The sequence below is a fragment of the Manacus candei genome, unplaced genomic scaffold (genome assembly GCF_025592945.1).
Source record: "Manacus candei isolate 608988 ecotype Guabito, Panama unplaced genomic scaffold, ASM2559294v1 h1tg000036l, whole genome shotgun sequence".
Lineage (NCBI taxonomy): Eukaryota > Metazoa > Chordata > Aves > Passeriformes > Pipridae > Manacus > Manacus candei.
Window position 1 is genome coordinate 633,007 of NW_026138084.1, and position 19,777 is coordinate 652,783.

A 19,777-nucleotide genomic window follows, 5' to 3' on the forward strand; every position below is an offset into this window, starting at 1 on the left:
CCATCACTAGTGTGAATTCAAGAAATGTCTTTTCTTGGTGGGTTAGGTTGATTTCTTACTGATTTTGATTGTTGAAAGTAAGTTTCTTTTTCTAACTGTCTCTGACCATTGGATTGGAGAGCTCTGCTGAACAGCAGCTTTTGCATTGGAATAATTTAAAAATAACCTGTATTCAGTGGAGACTTTTTCCTCTTTGTGAATGATATGAAGAGAAGCCAGAAATTAGCTCACAGAAAGCTGAACAATAAGGCCTCACAAGCATTGATCTTCTCTAAGCCCCTCTCTAGAAAGCATGTGTCATAATCTCATCTCTCCTATAAAATGCAAAGCCGATATTGGATGACCCTGCTCTCCTAGGCACAAGTTTGGAAGAAAATCTTCTGGACTGGTACCGATAAAGCAACCTTTTGTTGTATGTATTTGATCAGGTCTTGCTGCTATGGAAACTCCTAGGCTTGGACTGCAGCCAGTGCTTCAGAACAGAGAAGGAAGGTGCCCTTTACTACTGAGGCAGGGTGTATTTGTGGCAAGGTGCACCAGGATTTGGCAGTTTGACTCCATCTCGTTCATCCTCTCTGTCCACTGGAGACAAAGGAGTGGTGACAACCAGACCAGGGCTGGACCTTCCTCCAGCCTCCCCTTTGCAGTGACACTGATAGCAGTGACAGGGTCTGGCAGGTCCCCAGGCAGCCTGTGCCCTCCTGCCAATGCACTGCATTTCTCCAGTGAGGAAGGGGAAGCCTGGAGAAAAGAGCATCAAGGGAATTAAATCATACCATCCCTGTTACGTGCAGTCCTCTCCTGCTCCCCAGTGTGATCTTATCACAGTAGGGCCAGCTTGTCCAGCATCAGGACAAACAGGCATACAAGCTGGAAGAGGGGCCATTTGAGCCCTGGCTTTGGTTACCCTCACTTACAGACAGCTGCACGACAGATGCTCACAAAATGTTGCAGAGTACCTGCTCCATATGTTGCTGAACGTGACAGACCTTCCCTGTGCGCTGTTGTGTGCTAAGGTTTGGCGTAAAAAAAACCCAGAAAAACAAAAACCAGAGAGAAGCTACCACTGTAGCATGCCAGGGTGAGAAAATGGCTATTGTTTGTGTCCTGGGTCTGGATCCCTAGCAAGGACTTCCAGTACCTCTTCGCCCCCTGGAAAGCATGCCATGCTTTATGCATAGGTGACAGCAGAAGGGCCTTTGCAATTCTTGCTAATCTGGCCTCTAAGAAAAAAGCCTTGTTTAACCCCAGATCTAGGCACTGGCTTTAGCGAGTGGTTTCAGCATTCCAGCCAGAGTTAAAAGTGCATGGCTCAGCCTCTCTTTCTTCAGAAAGAGCTGAAAAGGCTTGGCTTCCGCTCCTTTCTTAGGAAGAGAAGAGGATAAAATTCTTGGTCTTGCCGGCTGCTGGCAGAAGTGCTGAAGCTTTGTGGTCAGTGTGATACAAGTATGGCACAAATAGTCTGTCAGGGTTTAACCCCAGAGGGAAACTCAACCCCACAGCCGCTCGCTCACTGCCCTCCCAGTGGGATGAAGAGAGAATGGGAAGGGTAGAAGTGACAAAACCTCGTGGGTTGAGGTAGAGGCAGTTAAACAGGTAAAGCAAAAGCTGCGTGCACAAGCAAAGCAAAATAAGGAATTCATTCCCCAATTCCCATGGGCAAGCAGGTGTTCAGCCATCCCCAGGAAAGCTGGGCTTCATTGCAGTAACAGTGACTTGGGAATACAAATGGAATCACTCCAAACATCTCCCTTTTTCTTTCCCCAGGTCTGTATGCTGAGCATGACACTGTATGGTTTGGGATATCCCCTGTGTCAGTTGGGATGTTACCTCCCAGCTTCTTGTGCACCCCCAGCCTCCTCGCTGGTGGGGTGTTGTCAGAAGCAGAAAAGGCCTTGACTTTGTAAGCCCTGCTCACCAATAACCAATCAGATCTCTAGGAGACAGAAGCATAGGGTACACCTAAGGATTTTTACTGCAAACTTAATTTTGGTTTCCTTACTGTAGGTTCAGTCAAGCTCTGTGTTAGAGTAGAACAGGCTCTTTCCTTGTGCACAGTCCAGCAGTTTGTGCATTTGTGCCCTGTAGTTGAGGCAGGAAGAGTATTGGTGAGGGAATCTCAGCTCATGGCACCGGCTGGAGTGTATCCATTTGTGGCTATTGTCCTCTCCATGCCCTTCTGCATTGCAGTTCCTGCCCCAGCTTCACTGTTGGCATTCTCTTCCTCAGCTGGCATTCTCCAACAGCTTTTCCTAAGACTTCCGTTTCACTTCTGGTGCATGTATGTAGATTGTATTCTGCTTCCTGGCCTCGATCTGACGAGCCACATTTGCCGTGGTAGAAGCAGCCTGTTGAAAAAGGAGTATTTGGTAGTAGTTCAAGTGTTGGACAAGATGCAGGGGAAGGCTCAGGATTCAGAGCTGTGTGCTTAAGCAGTCTGGGAAGGTTTGTAGCTTCCTGGATACCACGATGGCCAAATGTTTCTGGTTACATCCTAAGCGTTGCTGCAGGTTCTTGGAGAGCTGAGTTCTCTGCCTGGGTCCCAGGGCTCTTCTCCATTTACTGCTGACTAGACAGACATGTCTCAGACCTGTGGGTCAGCTTTTGTACTGGGAAGTTGATCTCATAGCACAGTGGGAGACACTTTTTTTTTTTTTATTATTAGACTGGGTTTTCTTTAGTAAAAGCTGACTCACCCAGTCCAGCCTGACTAGAAACCACCTTGCTTTTCAGCACGGATGCTGGCTGGTGCTTCTCTTTGCTAACGAGTCACCAAGAACCCACTGGCCGAATGCTGTAGTCCTCTTGCCTGGTACAATGGTATTTCCTGTTCTTGTGCTTTGCTCCTGAGTGCTCTGAGGTTGTTCAGGGAACCTGCAACTTCTGCTGTTGTGAGGTTGAGGTCTGTGTTTATCCCTCGCCTGTGGCTCCGCTCCAGAGTCGTCAGTGGCCATCTGCCTTAGCCTCCCTCAGGGCCTGGGGCTGGCCACAGGCCGAGGAGGGGCTGCAAAGGTGCATGTGCAAGCTGCTGAGGGCAGAGGCACGAGTCAGCAGTGCTTAGTGCAGGCAGCTTTCTCACTGTGTAATGCATCACAACTTAAAATGTTTATTCTCCTTTTTATTTAGGGAAAATAGCTTTACTAGTGAGTCACGAGGCATTGCCAGCATTCCCATGCAAGACTGCTTATAAAGAGTAGGAGGATCAGCATTGTGGTGCACTGTGCAGTAATTCTCACACCCATCTGCCCTCACCTTTGAGGCTAAGGTTTCTGACACTTTAAGTTACACCATCAAAGAGGACAGGTTTGATGCTGGTCTGGCAAGATCTTCACCTGTAGTCTTCAGCCAGGGTTCAGTGGTGTTTAAGAGGTGTCTGACTGGGTCTTCAAGAGCACAGCACTGTGTCTGTGCAGGGACATATTCCCTGCTGGAGAGTGATGTCAGTTTTGGGGACAGGATTTACTCCCCTTAATGGTTAGGAAAAACAGTTACCTTGTGTGTCTCCCTGAATTTTGTTTGGAAATGTGCTTTACTACAAGAAAACACATCTTATTGCTGCTCTTTATGCCCATCCTGCTAAAAAGTGTTTGAACAGTGAGGTTTGCAGTTCACATTTGGAGCTGATACACTGACAGACAGGTGTCTAGACTTAAATATTGTAGAGCAAATTCTCTTCCAGTACAAGAGTCTTTTACTGGGGAGGATAATGAAATATGAGATGTGGTATGTCCTTGAGTAGTCATGGATAACTCTGCTCCTGAACCTCATCCCCCACATCTCCAGAGTCTGGCTCGATGGGAGATCTGTCTCACAGTCTGCCAGAAGAGGGGAGACTAAACTGACCTGGATGCTTTACTGCTGTTTGAGCTATAGTGGTGGTTTTGGAGGATACCAAAGGGTCTGCTTGGATGAACTGGTCTCCCTCAAGCTGTTTCTTGGACTGTGCTCTGCATTTTGTAGTTTAATTGGAAGGGCTCTGAATTTTATAAGCCAGCTAAAATAGTTGAACCCATGCCTTTGTTTAACAGACGAAGGACGAGTAATATTTAGGACTTCAAATAGTTTTCTGCTTTATATTTGTTTGAAACTGCTGGGATTCTTCTGTCTTTACTTGTGGATAGTGTCCATGTTTAGTAATAACCCTTTACTTTGAGTTAGTTTGATGAAAAACACTAAGCTGTATCTGAGCTATAAAGTGTCTGTTTCTTAAGTCCTGTAGACATATTGCTCTTTAAAAATGTTGTTTCTGAAATGCTGCTTGCCACAAAGTATTTTTTCTCACGTTCATTTGTACATGGGAAACTACCTGTATTGCTGTTTCTTTAGAGTGTGTGGATGAATGTGTGGAGCAGTAACTGGGTTTAGACTCTCTCCCCACTTTATGCCCAGCTCCTTCTCTTGTCTCACAGCCTCAGAATGTTTTGTTTCTGTGGCTGTCACTTCTTTCCAGGGTGCCTGCACATCCAAAACTTGTCATGTTGAGGTTTTTTTTTGGTGGTGCTGGGGCCTTTGGCAGTGAGCCCAGGGCATTTGGTGGCTGCGGGGGCTTTCCCAGGAGCTCTGGATGACTGCAGTCATCTCACAGGTATCTCTAGGCCAGAGGACAAGGCTTGAGGGACTTGGCAGAGCGGGTGGCTTCTGTCCTCAGAATGATTCAGGTGGCATATGCTTCCTGTTGCTCACTTTTAGGAAAGAAGGCTGCTGAAAGTAGGATTCAGATCTCTTGCTTTGATGACCAAAATCTACCTGTAGCCTGCAGGTGAGGCATCTGTAACTGAGAACAGTCACTGTGGGCCCTGGGGGTGTTTGTGATCTCCATCTGAAGTTAGTGAAGGGGTCTGCAGCTGATGAATCTGCTTGTAATGCCCCCGCTCCAAAGGATGGATAATAGTACTTCCTTCTGTCACTGGCAAAACGGAGACCCTGAGACACTTCCAGTGAAAACTGAGACTTGTACCAGAGCTGAGAGTCAGGTGCATGTCTTCTGAGCATGGCAGTTACTGTTGTCACACTTGCAAATCTCTTATTTCTCTTGTCCCGTGAAGTTTAAACTACAGGAAGATGTGAAGTTAAACTTGTCCTCTGTATTGTTTGGAATAACTGAAAACTACTTTAGTCACTGGCAAAATAAAAGAAACCGAGTCCAAGACGAAGCTACATCAGGAAGGGGAGACTTAAGTCTGTGAGGCATTTGTCTGGAGTCTGTGAAGGGCTGGCCTGTTGCAGATGCTGGCACCTCGTTTATTCTGGGATATGAACTGCCTTAAACCCAACTAAAACATCCCTGACGGAAGCAAGCGTCTGCAGCTGAAATTTCTTCTTGTTGATAAAGCAAATAAGCCAGAAGAGAGAAATCCCCAGCATGTTTTTGTTTGTGATATGACTTAGGCTTTGAGTGTAGGAGACAGACTTTGAGGGATACCTTGAATAGACTTTGATATCAGTTGCTACAGAGAGGGACCATCTGTAGGTTTTTTTCCCTCCTATTCCCCGGCCCCTGCCTTAAAAGCCAGCTAAATATTCACATTGTTCCCCTTACACTGAATGTGGTTGTGTGGTCGTGTAACCACAAAAGGAAATGTTTTCTGTCGGCTCAGTGAGATGATTCAACTCAAATGTACGTACACTGATACTATCCCAAAATCCAGTGCGAGGGAGTGAGCGGGAATGTGCGGGTAGGGAGAAGGAAGCATTGTCCTGTTGCAGGGAGCTTTTGGGTTAGATTGGGTTAAACGTGTTATGAAGATTTCAGCCCTCCTTTTGAATCTCGTGAGCTGCATCTCTGACATGGTTGAACTGGAGAGGAGGGAGCAGAGCCTGTGTTCATCCGGAATTTCCCCCGGCCATGCAGTGTTGTGTAGCTGTGGAGACATCCCGTGGCCAGACGAGGAACAGCCTGAGCCGTGTCCCTAGTTCAGGCCTCCAGGATCCCTCAGTTCTTAAATTACTGCCCTTGGCTGTCGCTGTGCTAAGAAACTGGAAATTTGATGCATTCGGAAACTCGAGTCACCACATGGTTCTTGTACCAACATTTGGATAACTCATCGTTGTAAGGAAATCCTGTGGCATTTTCCCCAGCAGTCTCAGGATCAACTATGATCTAAGCTGGAAAGGGCAAATCATCTGGAGAGAATTTGGGCAGCTTTACTTTTCCATCATCCTGTTGCTGTGCTGGGCACTCTGCAAACATTAAAAGAGCATCTGCTTCTCCAAAGCACTTGTAATCTCATTTGGACTTAGCAATATGTCTCACCTACCTCTAGAGATCAGGGACTTGTGCATGTAGGTGCTGTAACGTGTCAGGAAATAGTTGTTGTCCTGAGGGGCTTGGAGTAATGAAGGAGAGAATCTGAGAGGAATCCATTCAGTTCCAGCATACACACAGTGACAGAATGGCTGTCCTACTCTGAGAGTCTTTCATGTCAGTGCTTGAAGGGAAGTGAGCAGTAAAGGAGGAATAGTGCAAGAGTGGGAGGTGAACAGGAATTATTTAGTTGTTTAGATGTTAAAAATGCAGATGCACAAGGAATGAAACTCAGGTTCTGGAAATGTTTGTTCTGCCTGTGTCAGTCACCGTTAACTGATAGGCAGCTGTGGGCTTGGTTTTAATTGGGCTGCATCTCACAGTTTGTGCTCCATTATCACATTGCCTTCCTGATAAAATGAACAAGGAAGGAAATAGTATTTGCTAAAGATGTGAAGCTCACAATAGCCGTATCTCCTCCTTTCCCTGTCTGCTGTTGATCCTATTGGAGAAACTCTGGATGGGACTGCCTCCGAATTAGCGTGTGTTTACCTGCAGGATTAAAGACATGGTGAGGAGCATGCTGGAACAAGCAGGATGTAAATAGAAAACAGAAGAGGAACAGATATGGATATAAATAAATACTAAAACCTTTCCCAAGCGAACAGGGAGCGAATGTAAGGGGTCCTTTAACAGGAATCTCTTTTGCTCTTTCAGATCACTGCAAGGAAGCAAAGTGCCAGGATTTTCCCCCTGTGGCTGCCTGACTGCTGCTGAGCTACCCCTCCCAGCCCATGTGGCTCTCCCCATGCTCCAAGAGTGCAACTGGTGCTCAACGCAATGTGTGTTTGTCAAACCATGGAAGTGGGCAAGTATGGCAAGAATGCCACTCGATCTGGAGACCGGGGGGTCCTGCTGGAGCCTTTCATCCACCAGGTGGGCGGCCACAGCAGCATGATGCGCTACGACGACCACACCGTCTGCAAGCCCCTCATCACCAGAGAGCAGCGCTTCTACGAGTCTCTGCCCCCAGAAATGAAGGAGTTCACACCCGAGTACAAAGGTGAGGCCTCTCATCAGTCCACAACACAGTTACGTGCTTCAGGAACCTGCCCTTCCATTTTCCTGCAGCTGTCTTTTGGTGTCATTTTATTTGTTGCTTATAACTCTCTTTCGCAGGCTGATAATTTGATAGGAGCGTTTGGAAAGGAGGAAGCATTTTGTTTTTTTTAGGCACGGAGTTGAATCCGTTCCTCTTTCAAGACAGAGAATGTGCAGTGTGACAGTTGTAGTCCACAGCTTAAGGTTATGGATGTGTAACTGAAGTAGTTTCATTACCAAGTTATTGTCAATGACAGCCTTGACCTTGAGCTAATGAAGTTAGATCATATACTGAGCATTTGCACATTCCAGTTCAGTAATTTATTGCTTCCTTATTCCATCTCTTTTATGGGCTTGTATCAGCAAGCTGCTAAAGCAGGAAATATGGCTTTCCCAGCGCTGAGGTGAAGCCTTGTCCCCAGCTGCTTTGAAGGAGTGGAATTTTCCAGTGGCTGTGCTGTTGTAGATTGGCAGCTCAGCCGTGTCTTTCGGAAGCTTGATACGCTTCCGGCCGCGTGCGTTCATGTTCAGGATGGTGATGTGGGCAGGTAGCCTTCTGGGGGGCTCAGCATTCCTGTTCCCTCTGCTTCTTTGTCTCCAAGTGGCACTGGGAAAGCGGTGCTTCACGGGCAGCTGGGACCACCATCTGCTCGGGAGCACTTTGGATCTGGCTGCAGCCTGACGCTCTCAGAGCAGTGTCAGTTTACCTACCCGTGTCTGTGTGCAGGTCATGCATGAGGGATGCAGTCTCCAACAGATGGGTCCTCTTGTACCCCTTCAGCCACTCTGGGGCTGTGCACTGCTCTGGTGTCCCATCAGGAATCCCACTGAAGCCTGTGTAGTTCCTAGAATCCTGTCAGGCTTTCCTAGGGAAGTGTGTTTAAAACCAGTGAAGCTGATAGTCCAGATGGAGATCTGTCTTTTTGAAGCCAGATACTTCCTGGTAGCCTAAAGGCATAATAGGATGTGCACCTCTACCCCAGTGTGGGATTTCATCTGGGGGTCCTGTGCAGTTTCCTGACAGTCTCAGAAATTGTTCCTACTGGTCTGGGAGAGAGGAATATCGGGGTGATATTTGTTGTCTGAGCACCTGGATGTTACTGAAAGACTTCAGAGAGATACCTCGAGGAGCATGTGCAGGCAGCCAGAGCACTTGAAGTGGCATTTATGTAGTGACATGCTGGAGTCCTGAGCTGCTCTGGAGTTGTGTTTGAGCCACCTGAACTTTGTTAAGCATTGTCATGTGCGGATTCGGAGAAAGGAAGTACACAATTGTCTGCATCAGCTGAGCAGGACGAGGTTTCCTCACATTTGTGATGAATCATTTGATTCAGTGGATCTCTCATTTGGTGCTCCTGGCAGCTATTCAATACTGGTGACAACCTAATGGAATATTTTGTCATTGCACATCAGGAGATGGGCCGATGGCCTAATTTTTGGGGCTGGAGGAGTCCCAGATATGAAGATGTCAGTCCTAACTGGAAGTGTCAGCTGTCCTGCTCTGTGGCTGACCAGATAGATATATTCTGAGTCTGTGCTGTGATAAATCCCTTTCCAAGAGCCTTCAGAAGGTAGAACTGGACAGGACACACACAGTCCTGCTTGCCTGCACCTGGCTGAGGTAGTTACACTTTTATTGCTAGGGAGCCCTGGGACCTTGCAGATCCCTTTTCTGTGAGACTGGCTGACTTGTGATAAGAGTGGCAGGTGTCACCTCAGCCTTAGGGCTCTGTAGTTCATGGTTCTGATGCTGGAAAGCTCCTTTAGCAGAGAAAGCACAGTCCTACTTGGCCATTGATGTCCCTGTCAACAGCAGGAATGCTTCTGCAGGACAGAGATACTTAGCCAAAGAACTGGATACTTACTTCATATGCTTCACTCCCATCAGCATCTTGGCAGACTGTGCTTGACTCCCTCCAGTTTGACGACATTTGCTGCAAGACTGAAGGAAGGAAATAATCACACCCTCAGCCTACCCAGCTGCACTTTTGTCCTTGTTTCCTGTGGTGGCAGAGTTTCCCCTGCTGCCGCCGACTGTTCGCTCAGGTAGTGGCACAGAGAACTCTAAGGGTTTTTTTTCTCTGTGCTGTGCTAACAACAGTCGGGTTCTTGTAGTCTTAAACCCCTTTTATTTACTCTGGGTTTGCTCTGCTGCTCTGTGAGCTGCGTTTTCCTCCCTGCTGCTGAACATTTGGGTGCTAGTGGTTGTATATTCCCTCTGCCAAGAAACAGAACTGACACATCACTTCTCCCTTGCAGGTGTGGTATCTGTGTGTTTTGAGGGAGACAGCGATGGCTACATTAACCTGGTGGCCTATCCCTACGTGGAGAACGAGGCTCTGGAGCAGGATGATATGCCAGAGAGGGACCAGCCCCGGCGCAAGCACTCGCGCCGGAGCCTTCACAGGTCAAGCAGCGGCACCGAGCACAAGGAGGAGAAGCCTGGCCTGGCCAGTGACAGCACTGAAAGGTAAAACTTTGAGGGCCCAGTGCCAGCAAGATGAGTGGGATATCTCTCTTCCTCACTCCTTTGGTTGAGGATGTTTTGCACTTCCATAGGGTGGCCAGGCTGTCACACACTTGCTAGCCCAGCACGTTATGGCACTGCAAACTGTGTCAGGAGTTTTGCTGGGTTCAGGACCAGCTCATCCACATGAAATGTTTCTGATACAGGAAACATTGTGTATGAGATGTGGCAGTGTATGAGGTGTGGAACCAAAGCATGTGGAGCAGATTAAAACACTTCTCCAGAGGTTTCTTGCCAGGGTACTCTGAATATGGGTCTCTGCCTCCTCTCACCAGCCAGAGCTCCCTGAGAAACAAATGTTCCTGCTCACTTGTATCAATTAGGGTACAGCCTAACAGAGTTGTTAGATAGACCAGATCTTTGAGTGTGGGTCCACAGCCCAGGATATTAGTGAGGATTTGCTCATAAGAAGGTTTGTGTTGTGTGCAGCAGAAGGAACAAACTTCTGGTTGTGTGCCAGGGGAGGATGTGACAGTCATAAGTGCCTGGAGAACTCGTGGATTCTAACAGGCAAGTTTGTTCTGTCTTTACACCAGCAGCATCCAGGAGTCGAAGAGTCCCAGGGTGGACTTGCACATCCACTCAGATGTTCCATTTCAGATGTTGGATGGGAACAGTGGTCTGAGCTCCGAGAAGATCAGCTATAACCCCTGGAGCCTGCGCTGCCACAAGCAGCAGCTGAGCCGCATGAGGTCGGAGTCCAAGGACCGAAAGCTGTACAGTATCCTTTGGGAAGCACAGCTGGGTGTGTCAGATGGGCCTGAGGAAGCTCAGCCTGCATTTCCTTTGGCATTTCTGTCCTTCACAACTACACTTGAGTTACATGTTCCTTTTTACTGTTCCTTCCTGCTTCCCGTTCTGTGACACTAATGAGTCATAGAATGGTTTGGATTGGAAGGAACCTCAAAGATCCCCTCATTCCACCCCCAGGCAGTCTGACTGGCTGCTTCATATGGTTGAAGATAGGTTTTGGTGTTTTCTGTGCCTTCACAAATGATGCCTCCCGCTTTTACTGAACTTGCCTACTTGTGGGGTTATTTTGTTTCACCTGGCGGAGCTTGATTCTCTTTTCCTTGCATAGAAACAAACTTACTTTTAATAGCTAAGTATTCTTCATCATTTTAACTGCTGTGGGCTTCTGCAATTCTCAAGTGTGTGCTTGAAGCCTCCAGCTTTTATTTTTAGATAGTCTGCATCACTTGCAGAGAAATCATTCTCTCTGGCTGTCCTGCCCTTTTTAAGCAGACTTCCTGATTTTTATGAAGTTCCTCTTTCAAAACCAAACACAGTTTCTCTCTTGCAGATTTAATCTAGCTATGCTCTGGTTGCCATTTCAGGGTAACATGTTGACCTGTGCCCTGTGGGGCAAACTTTTGGGGTTCTTTTTCCTCCGTTTAGATTAAGCTGCTGCACAGAGTGCCTGGGGTGTGTTGTCAGCACTGTGCCCTGATGGGGGGGTTGCCCATTGTGTGCTGATGACTGAGGGCTCCTGTTACTGTGCTGTTTCCTGTCTTTGTCACCTCCCCACTTCCCCCCACGGGTCAGGCAGTGTTGCTGTTCTGGACAGGCCAACCCTGCTGTTACTTGAGCCTTGAGTTTTCAGTCCATGGGGATTGTATTGTTTATCCATATGGCCAAATGGGTAATTTGATTAGACTTTAAGCTCTCTCCCGAGGGATCAGCAATTCCTGCTGGCATACCATGTCCTTCCTGACACCAGTGTTTTGCCCTGCTGGATTTCCAGTACACCTGCATGTGACCTCCCTGCTTACTGTTGGCCTTCCACTTTCCAGGGTGTTTTCTTCTACCAGTTGTCAGAGCCTGGGTGCCACTAATTGGATGTTGAGTTTTTCCTCACCTCCCCAGACAGTTTGTCCCGTCTATTCTTGGGTTCCCATTTCTTTGTTGCCCAGCCCTATCTCCTGCTGGCCCATGTCCCTGTCTGTGGTAGCCCTGGGGTGTCTCTGGTGGGTGAGCTCTCCTTGACGTGCCTCCCAGAGTTCCTCTTGCTGGAGAACGTGGTGCATCATTTCAAGCTTCCCTGCGTGCTTGATCTGAAGATGGGGACCAGACAGCACGGAGATGATGCGTCCGAGGAGAAGGCTGCTCGGCAGATGAAGAAATGTGAACAGAGCACTTCTGCCACCTTGGGCGTGCGCGTGTGTGGGATGCAGGTAGGGATCCCCCAGGCTGCAGGTGCTGGACATTCCTTTTTGCAGCCTCATTAAACCTCCCAGTTAGCATTTTCTGCTGAGCGCTGAATTTCAATCTCCCGCTGCAGGTAGGTACACCGGCATTCGCGCTATTTTTGTCTTCCTTTCTTAGCCTATAACAAAGGAATCTGCTTCTCCTGAGATGGCTTGCTTTGTCCACGGACAATTAGGGGATTGTCTAATAAAATTGTTTTGTGGCTCAGTGTTCAGCCAGAATCATGATGCCTGGGGAGGGAATTGCCTAAGATTTCCTTCTGTACTGCACTGAGAGTTAAAAAGTTGCTCTGCTGTGGCTCAGCCCTGTGCACAAGGGTTTGCTGCTGGTGCTGTTGTGCAACGGTTGCTCCCTTCCCCACCCACAGAAGGACCTTGTAACCCAGATCTCTGCCCACAGACTCTGAAGCAATGAGGGCTTCATGTTAATCACGTGCCACATGATGGCAATAGGTGTTGGCAGTGCCCACTGACAGAGGATTGTCCGAGTTGGCCTAAGACTTTGCTGTTTAACCTTTGGGGTCAGTTGTGCTGTGCCCATGTGTGGGGCACTGGGACTGATGAGCTACCTTTTGGGTGTCCTGGGAGAGGATTGGTGCTTGGGCACCCTGACTGTGCCCATGGGATGCACCCACGAGCCGCTTTGGGATTCAGGGAACAGGCAGAGCTGTGTCCTGCTCCCTCTCCGTCATGGTAGGGACAGAATAAGTTCTCTCAGCCCTGACAGTGCAGGACAGCTCAGGGTTCTGTGTGTGGCCTTAGCCCGTTGCACCCACTTGATGTGCCTTTCCTCTGGTGTTCCAGGTCTATCAGCTGGACACAGGGCATTACTTGTGCAGGAATAAGTACTATGGACGCGGTCTTTCCATCGAAGGCTTCCGCAATGCCCTCTACCAGTATCTCCACAACGGCATCGAGCTGCGCAAGGACCTCTTTGAGCCTGTCCTTGCCAAGCTGCGGAGCCTGAAGGCGGTTTTGGAGAGACAGGCCTCTTACCGCTTCTACTCCAGCTCCCTCCTCATCATTTACGACGGGAAGGACAGCCGGGCGGGGACGTTCGTGGAGCGCCGGCCGGAGATGCGCCTGAAGCGGGTGGACGGCTCTGTCCCCGAGAGCCTCCAGGACGGCGGCAGCACCGAGCCCGGCTCCTCGGCACAGCCCAAGGTGGACGTGCGGATGATTGACTTTGCACACAGCACCTTCAAAGGCTTTCGCGACGACCCCACTGTGCACGACGGACCCGACATGGGCTATGTGTTCGGGCTGGAAAGCCTCATCAACATCATGGAACAGATGCGCGAGGAAAACCAGTAGCCCTGGGCTACGGCCTCTTATTCTTGTCCTGGTGGCAGGAGGAGACAAGACCACTTACTACCACAGGAAAAACACAACTTTGGTTTTAAACAACTGTATCGCTCCGTTGTTTTTAAATGTACTTGGATAGGAGAGCCGAGGGAGGCAGGATGGAAGAGCTCCTCGTGCCGACCAGACGGTTCTGACCGTGCTAGCTCTGCCTTCTGGAGGAGGCTCTGTAGATGCCTGCTGGGTGTCGGGTGTCCCGGTTCTTCGCTCTTTGTGTGTGCATTTTGGAGGGAGGACCTGGATATAGGGATGAGAAAGCAGGGCTGGAGCTCTAGCGTGAGGAGCCTCCTGCCTTGGGAGCTCTCGGGAGAGCCTTCCCTTCAAAATTCTCCGGAGCTGTTTGGAAAGGATGCTCCACTAATGGTTGGCAGCGTCCCTGTGGCCGCCAGTGAGCAGCTCAGGTGCTGGTCCCTGTGTTCGGTGTTGCTGGCTCTGCCCTGGGTTTTGCTGACCGGGCTTTGCTTTTGATGCTGCCTTTTTCTGCTGTTTGGGCACTGTGAGTTGCCACCCCAGACACGGAAATGAAATGACCAAATGCAACCCCTGGCAGAGCTGCGGCTGGGAGGGAACACCACACGCCTGGAGCTGTGCTTGAGCCCGGGGCCTGCTCCCTCTCTAATCATGACACAGGCAGGCACGGGGCTCTGAGGGAGTGACTCTGCCCTGGATCACTGACCAAGCAAGCACTCAGCTCGTGAGCTAGCAATAGTATCTGTAGCAGTTAAGATGACCCCAGCTGTGCAGCGGGGTGTTTCGGACCATTTCAACCCTTCCCCTCCTGTAATGTTTGTCCCACAGGCCGTACTGAGTCTGTCCCTTCAGCACAAAGCTGCCCTCTGCTCCCAGGCCCTACCCTCCCCACGGGCCTGGGGGTGGGTGGTGGAAGGGAAGGCTGAGGGTTAGGGCTGACCCCCTTCTCCTCCCTGAGGATCTCCAGGGGCCAGGTGAGGGGGGACCTGGCTGAGCGGTGAGTGCCACTGCCTGCCTGTTTAGCTTTGCTTCACGAAGTCAGTCTGTCCCAAAATAAATGTCCCTTGGCCTCCCTTGAGGCATTAACATTTGATACTGTGGCCTGGTGGTACCAGACTGGACCCTGCTCCCCATCACCCCCTGTTTCTGTGTTGGGGCCCCTGGATGCTCCCTCCTGCTCTCACTGACTTGTTCCATGGCGTTACCATTACCCTGGCTCCCTGCCAGGCCAGGGGCAGGTTTGGGTTGTTTTTTTTAATTCCTTCAGGAAAGCTTGTTTGGGAATACTCGCATGTCGCATGTGTGCTGACTCCATGTGCGCGCAGGTCTCTCGGAAAGCACAGGTTCTCGGCCAGCTGCGGGCACAGGTCTGTGCCACTGGGGGGGAAGGGGACAGGGGCTGGGCCAGCTCTCTCTGCCTGTTCACTTGTCCAAGCCATCGCTCCCCTCCCGCCCTCTGGACAAGGACCTCTATCCCTGGCACACTGCCCTGCGCTGGGTTACTTCATCGCTCCTGCGGGTCGCTGCCTTGCCAGGACTCGCAGGATTTTTCAGGGAGCAGGTTTGCAGGAGGTTCCGGGGTCGGGTGAGGGGCTAAGTATAGCCAGCAGGTGCCCCAGGTGCCCCCAATAGCCCTGTTACCCCCCCTGGCCCTGCCCCAGCGTGGCCTATCGCTGTCCCCCTCTGCATGTCCTTGTCCCCTGCGGGCTGTACTCGGGCAGGCCAGGCCCCACCTCCTGGGGAGCCCCTTGGTGTCCCCTCGTGCCCACTCCCGCCGTTCCCACCTCACCGGCCGTGACAGACCTGCCACACTGCTGGTGCTCCGCGGGAGCCGCCTCCCCCCCTTCGGACCACCGCGTTGGGACTCCACAGCTTGTACATAGCCTTGGCCCCGTTTGTTTTTACATGAATAACCACCCTGTTTGTGCTTCACCAGAGAACCAAAAACCATTAAAGGAACTGTTTTTGTCCGCGGTGTGCCGTGCCTGCCTCTGCCGCGTCTGAGCGCGGGGAAGGGGTGTGGAGGGTTGGTGTTAAACCTCACCGCCCGGAGCGGGGTACGGCCCTGCCCCTGCCGTCTTCTCCTCGGGGGAGCCCGGGCAGGGCTGCAGCCGGGACCGACCCTGCGGTGCTGCGGCGGGGAGCGGGACCGCTCTGCCCCGGGGGCGGGCGGGAGGACGAGTGCGGGGGTGAGCGCTGGGAGTGGATGGGCGATGGAATCTGGGCGGGATGTGCGGGGCGGGCTGTAGGACCGCTGGGGGGGCGGGCTCTGTGCCCGGGGTGGGCTGTAGGACGGGGGCGGGCTGTGTGGGGCGGGCTTTGTGCCCGGGGCGGGCTGTAGGACGGGGGCGGGCTATAGGACGGGGGCGGGCTGTAGGACGGGGGTGGGCTCTGTGCCGGGGCGGGCTGTAGGACGGGGGCGGGCTGTGTGGGGCGGGCTGTAGGACGGGGGCGGGCTGTGTGGGGCGGGCTCTGTGTCCGGGATGGGCTGTAGGACGGGGGCGGGGCGGGGCCGCGCGGCGGTGACGCGCCCGGCGCGCCGGGCGCTGACGTGTCGGTGCGGGCGCTGGCGCGGGACGCGGGGGGATGCGGGCGCTGATCCTCGTGGGCGGCTTCGGGACGCGGCTACGGCCGCTGACCCTGAGCCGGCCGAAGCCGCTGGTGGAGTTCTGCAACAAGGCGGTGCTGCTGCACCAGCTGGAGGCTCTCCGGCAGGTGGGGGCGCGGGGCACGGGGGGTGCGGGGGCCGCCCCGCCGCCGGCTGACCCGCGCTCCCGCAGGCGGGTGTCAGCCATGTGGTGTTGGCGGTGAGCTACATGTCGGAGGCGCTGGAAGCCGCCATGCGGGAGCAGGAACAACGGGTAAGGGCCCTTCCGCCTCCCCCCGCCTCCTCCCGCAACCCAGCCCGCCCCGCCACTCACCCTGTGCCCGCAGCTCGGCATCCGCATCTCCATGTCCCACGAGAAGGAGCCGCTGGGCACAGGTAGGATGCATGTAGGGGCGGGGGCGGGCGGGATGGAGTGAGGCCCGGGGGCAGCGGGGTGGGTGCTGGAGATGGGTCTGGCAAGGCTGGGGACGCTGGGAGGTGGCACCGTGGGCAGCAGGGTGGGTATGAATGTGTAGGGCTGGGGAGCAACAGGAGCGGGACAGCATGGACAGCAGCAGGGGTATGGACAGCGTACGGATGGGAGGACCGGGAGCACCTGTAGGGGGATGCCAGGATGGACATGGGCAGGACCAGGGAAAGCGGGGCCAGCCGAGGGTCCAGAGGGACTGGGGACTTTGCGGGGGCATGCTGGGACGGGCAGAGGCGGGGCCAGCAGGACCCGGGCACTGGGCTCACCGCATCCCCGCGGGGTCATTCCCGGCTGGGCAGCGGGGCCGCTGGCACTGGCACGGGACCTGCTGGCCGAGGACGGGGAGCCCTTCTTTGTCCTCAACAGCGACGTGATCTGCGAGTTCCCCTTTGAGGCGCTGGCCCGTTTCCACCGGCACCACGGCGGCGAGGGCTCGCTGGTGGTGACCCGCGTGGAGGAGCCGGCCAAGTACGGCGTGGTGGTGTGCGAGGCCGACACCGGCCGCATCTGCCGCTTCGTGGAGAAGCCGCGCGTCTTCGTGTCCAACAAGATCAACGCCGGGCTCTACATCTTTAACCCCGGCATCCTGCAGCGCATCCAGGTACAAGCTGGGGGGCTGGGCTGGGCCAGGCTGGGGGGCTGGGCCCCCTGCTCAGCCCTGCTCCCTGTCCCTGCAGCTGCGCCCCACCTCCATCGAGAAGGAGATCTTCCCGGCCATGGCGCAGGACGGGCAGCTCTATGCCATGGAGCTGCAGGGTAAGGCCCTGTGCACAGTGCAGGCAGCATCGGGGGGTCTTGCCTGCTCTGCCACCCCTGCTCTGGGGGTTGTCACCACGGCTCTGTCCCTGCAGGCTTCTGGATGGACATTGGGCAGCCAAAGGACTTCCTCACGGGCATGTGCATGTACCTGCAGGCGCTGCGGGCTCAGCACCCTGAGAAGCTGCACTCAGGGCCTGGTGTTGTAGGGAACGTGCTGGTGGTAAGTGCCAGCCCCCAGCACATCAGCCCCGGGCACATCATGGGCTCTCCGCGTCGTCCCACTGCTCTCCTCACTGCCATCCTCGAGCTGTGCCTTCCTGTCCCCACGCTGGCCTAGTGGCCTGGGCTGTGCCAAGAGCTCTGTCTGCCCTCCCAACCCTGGCACAGCCCATCTTCCTTCCAGGACCCCAGTGCCAAGATTGGGGCAAACTGTGTCATCGGCCCTAACGTGACGATCGGGGCCGGCGTGGTGGTGGAGGACGGGGTGCGCATCAAGCGCTGCACCGTGCTGGAGGGGGCCCGCATCCGCTCCCACTCCTGGCTGGAGTCCTGCATCGTGGGCTGGAGCTGCTCTGTGGGCCAGTGGGTGAGGCCCTGGGTACCCCTGCAGGGTATTGAAGCTCAGCTCTTGCCCTCCCGCCTCCTCAGGCTGTGGCTGGAGGGACGTGCCGGTGCCTGCACAGCAGGGCCTGAGCCGGGCGGGTGTGACGGAGCCTCTCCGGGCAGGTGCGCATGGAGAACGTCACCGTGCTGGGTGAGGACGTCATCGTCAACGACGAGCTCTACCTCAACGGGGCCAACGTGCTGCCACACAAATCCATCACCGAGTCCGTGCCAGAGCCGCGCATCATCATGTAGCAGAGCACCCTGCGGCCCCAGCCCTCCTTGGATTAAATATTTATATTTCCATTTACTGTTCAGCATTACCTGAGCATGGCCCAAACACCAGGTCGCTTGCCAGGGCTGGCCTGGCTTCCCCTCTCTGTGTCTCAAGGCACCACATAAGGAAGAATAATTTAATGTTGCATTTCACGAAGTCAGCCCCCAGCCAGGGGCAAGTTAACAGCCCGAATGCCCAGCCCAGCCCAGCCCCACTGCCCTGGGGCTGCCACATGTTCCCAGCGCTGCTGCAGAGCCGAGGCCTCGGGCTCCCCTCCCTGAGAATGGCCCACGGGACAGAGAGGCTGCCAGGCGAGGGGACGCTGGCCTCTCCCACCCTGCAGCCCCCTGCCCCACACTGCAGCCCCATGCTGGGTCCTGGCCCTCTGGGTGAGGGTCCCACGGCCCTGAGCAGGGCAAGCGTTTGGGGAGAAGCCAGCATGGGGCAGGGGGGCCACCCCCATCAGCCTGGGGGAGCCTGTGGGGCAGGGCTGGGCTCTACGAGCTGGCTGGTTTGGTGAAGTCGTCCACCCCCGTGATGGTGGCCTTGCAGAAGAAGCAGTCCTTGTTGTTCATCAGGTGCTGGTTGATACAGGCTCTGGGACAGAGAAGGAAAGAGCATCAGCCCCCCACCCTCATGGCACAGGGGAGCTGGGGGCTGGCAGTTGCCCTGGCAGGGGTCAGGCATGGGAGTTACTCACTTGCATGACTTGTGGGAACAGGGCCTGAAGATGGCAGAGATGGGGTGTGCGTAGCAGATGGGGCACAGGTCCTCCTCACTGGTGGGCTGTGGGGGTCACCAGGCAGTTAATGTGGCAGACAAAGCCCTGTGTCTCAGGGCAGCTGTGCCAGAGCCGGGGCTTCTGCCAAGGATGGGGACAGGGCTGGGGGGAGGAGACACTCACCAGTGTGGTGGCAGCTGCCTGCTTGGACTCCTCACTCAGGTGGCTCAGCATCTTCTCCACCTTTGCCAGCTCCTCAGCACTGATATACTCTGTGTCTGGGGGGACAGAGTGGGTGTACGTGGGGCGGATGGGACCCTCAGGCTGCCCTGAGGCATCTGGGTGATGAAGGGGGGCTGCATCCCCTTGGGGACCAGCCAGGACAGGGATCCCCGTGCTGGGGACAGCAGGCTGGACTTTGGGCACTGAGAGGGACAGAAATGCTGACAAGCAGGCACTGGAGACATCCCCATCTAAAGTGTCCCACTGGGGGATAAGGGTCAAGGATGCCTGTCCCCGGGACTAAAAGGGCCGGGACATGTTGCAGGGGACACAGACACCACCAGCAGCCCTGTTCCCAGCCCAGCTGTGGGCGGGTGGTGAGCACAGCCCAGCTCCCAGTGCAGTGCTGGCACTTACAGGTGTGCAGGGAGAAATGGCGCTTGTCCGTGGCTGGGGCAGCAGCTGCCAGGGCCGAGGGCTCAGCGTGGCCCAGCAGGTACTGGATGGAGCGCAGCTGGAAGCAGGGATCCGCCAGCAGCACCGCCGTCGCTCGCTCGGCCCTGCCAAGGGACACAGTCAGATCACAGACTGCACACCCTGCAGGCCCAGGCCACCCGGCTGCATCCCCAGCTGGTGGTCCCCCCGCTCCCTGAGAGCCAGGGAAACGTGCCCAACTGCAGCCAAAGGGTAGCAGCCACCCTCCTCCT

General features: G+C 53.9%; 3 protein-coding genes across 9 annotated transcripts in view; 2 read left to right on the plus strand and 1 right to left on the minus strand.

The window, feature by feature from the left end:
- The window catches only part of IP6K1 (inositol hexakisphosphate kinase 1), a 37,498-nt gene extending 22,117 nt beyond the window's left edge, over window positions 1-15,381 (plus strand). For 4 of the 5 annotated variants that reach the window (XM_051793188.1, XM_051793187.1, XM_051793191.1 and 1 more), the window contains 5 exons: window positions 6,962-7,307; window positions 9,605-9,815; window positions 10,409-10,593; window positions 11,871-12,046; window positions 12,884-15,381. In XM_051793188.1, coding sequence (XP_051649148.1) covers window positions 7,085-7,307; window positions 9,605-9,815; window positions 10,409-10,593; window positions 11,871-12,046; window positions 12,884-13,393 — 1,305 coding nt within the window. In that variant the 5' untranslated portion in view covers window positions 6,962-7,084 and the 3' untranslated portion in view covers window positions 13,394-15,381. The remainder of the gene's footprint in view (window positions 1-6,961; window positions 7,308-9,604; window positions 9,816-10,408; window positions 10,594-11,870; window positions 12,047-12,883) is intronic. The other variant, XM_051793192.1, reaches the window with a different exon arrangement.
- A 529-nt stretch (window positions 15,382-15,910) lies between these two features.
- GMPPB (GDP-mannose pyrophosphorylase B) lies at window positions 15,911-18,348 on the plus strand. The gene is made up of 8 exons (XM_051793197.1): window positions 15,911-16,126; window positions 16,192-16,272; window positions 16,346-16,394; window positions 16,788-17,089; window positions 17,166-17,244; window positions 17,340-17,467; window positions 17,651-17,833; window positions 17,974-18,348. Exons 1-8 carry the CDS (start codon window positions 15,998-16,000, stop codon window positions 18,103-18,105), a joined length of 1,083 nt encoding a protein of 360 aa, XP_051649157.1. The 5' UTR covers window positions 15,911-15,997; the 3' UTR covers window positions 18,106-18,348.
- Window positions 18,250-19,777, minus strand: part of RNF123 (ring finger protein 123) — a 48,623-nt gene continuing 47,095 nt past the window's right edge. For all 3 annotated transcript variants that reach the window (XM_051793148.1, XM_051793149.1, XM_051793147.1), the window contains 4 exons: window positions 19,488-19,630; window positions 19,032-19,126; window positions 18,828-18,913; window positions 18,250-18,724 (listed from right to left, as the gene is read on the minus strand). In XM_051793148.1, coding sequence (XP_051649108.1) covers window positions 18,625-18,724; window positions 18,828-18,913; window positions 19,032-19,126; window positions 19,488-19,630 — 424 coding nt within the window. In that variant the 3' untranslated portion in view covers window positions 18,250-18,624. The remainder of the gene's footprint in view (window positions 18,725-18,827; window positions 18,914-19,031; window positions 19,127-19,487; window positions 19,631-19,777) is intronic.

Excerpts from the sequence above, each read along its gene's own strand:
- GMPPB (XM_051793197.1), top strand. The coding sequence starts at position 15,998 with ATGCGGGCGCTGATCCTCGTGGGCGGCTTCGGGACGCGGCTACGGCCG. Across the intron at positions 17,468-17,650 it reads TTGTAGGGAACGTGCTGGTG|GACCCCAGTGCCAAGATTGG; the intron begins GTAAGTGCCAGC and ends TCTTCCTTCCAG. Across the intron at positions 17,834-17,973 it reads GCTGCTCTGTGGGCCAGTGG|GTGCGCATGGAGAACGTCAC; the intron begins GTGAGGCCCTGG and ends CTCTCCGGGCAG.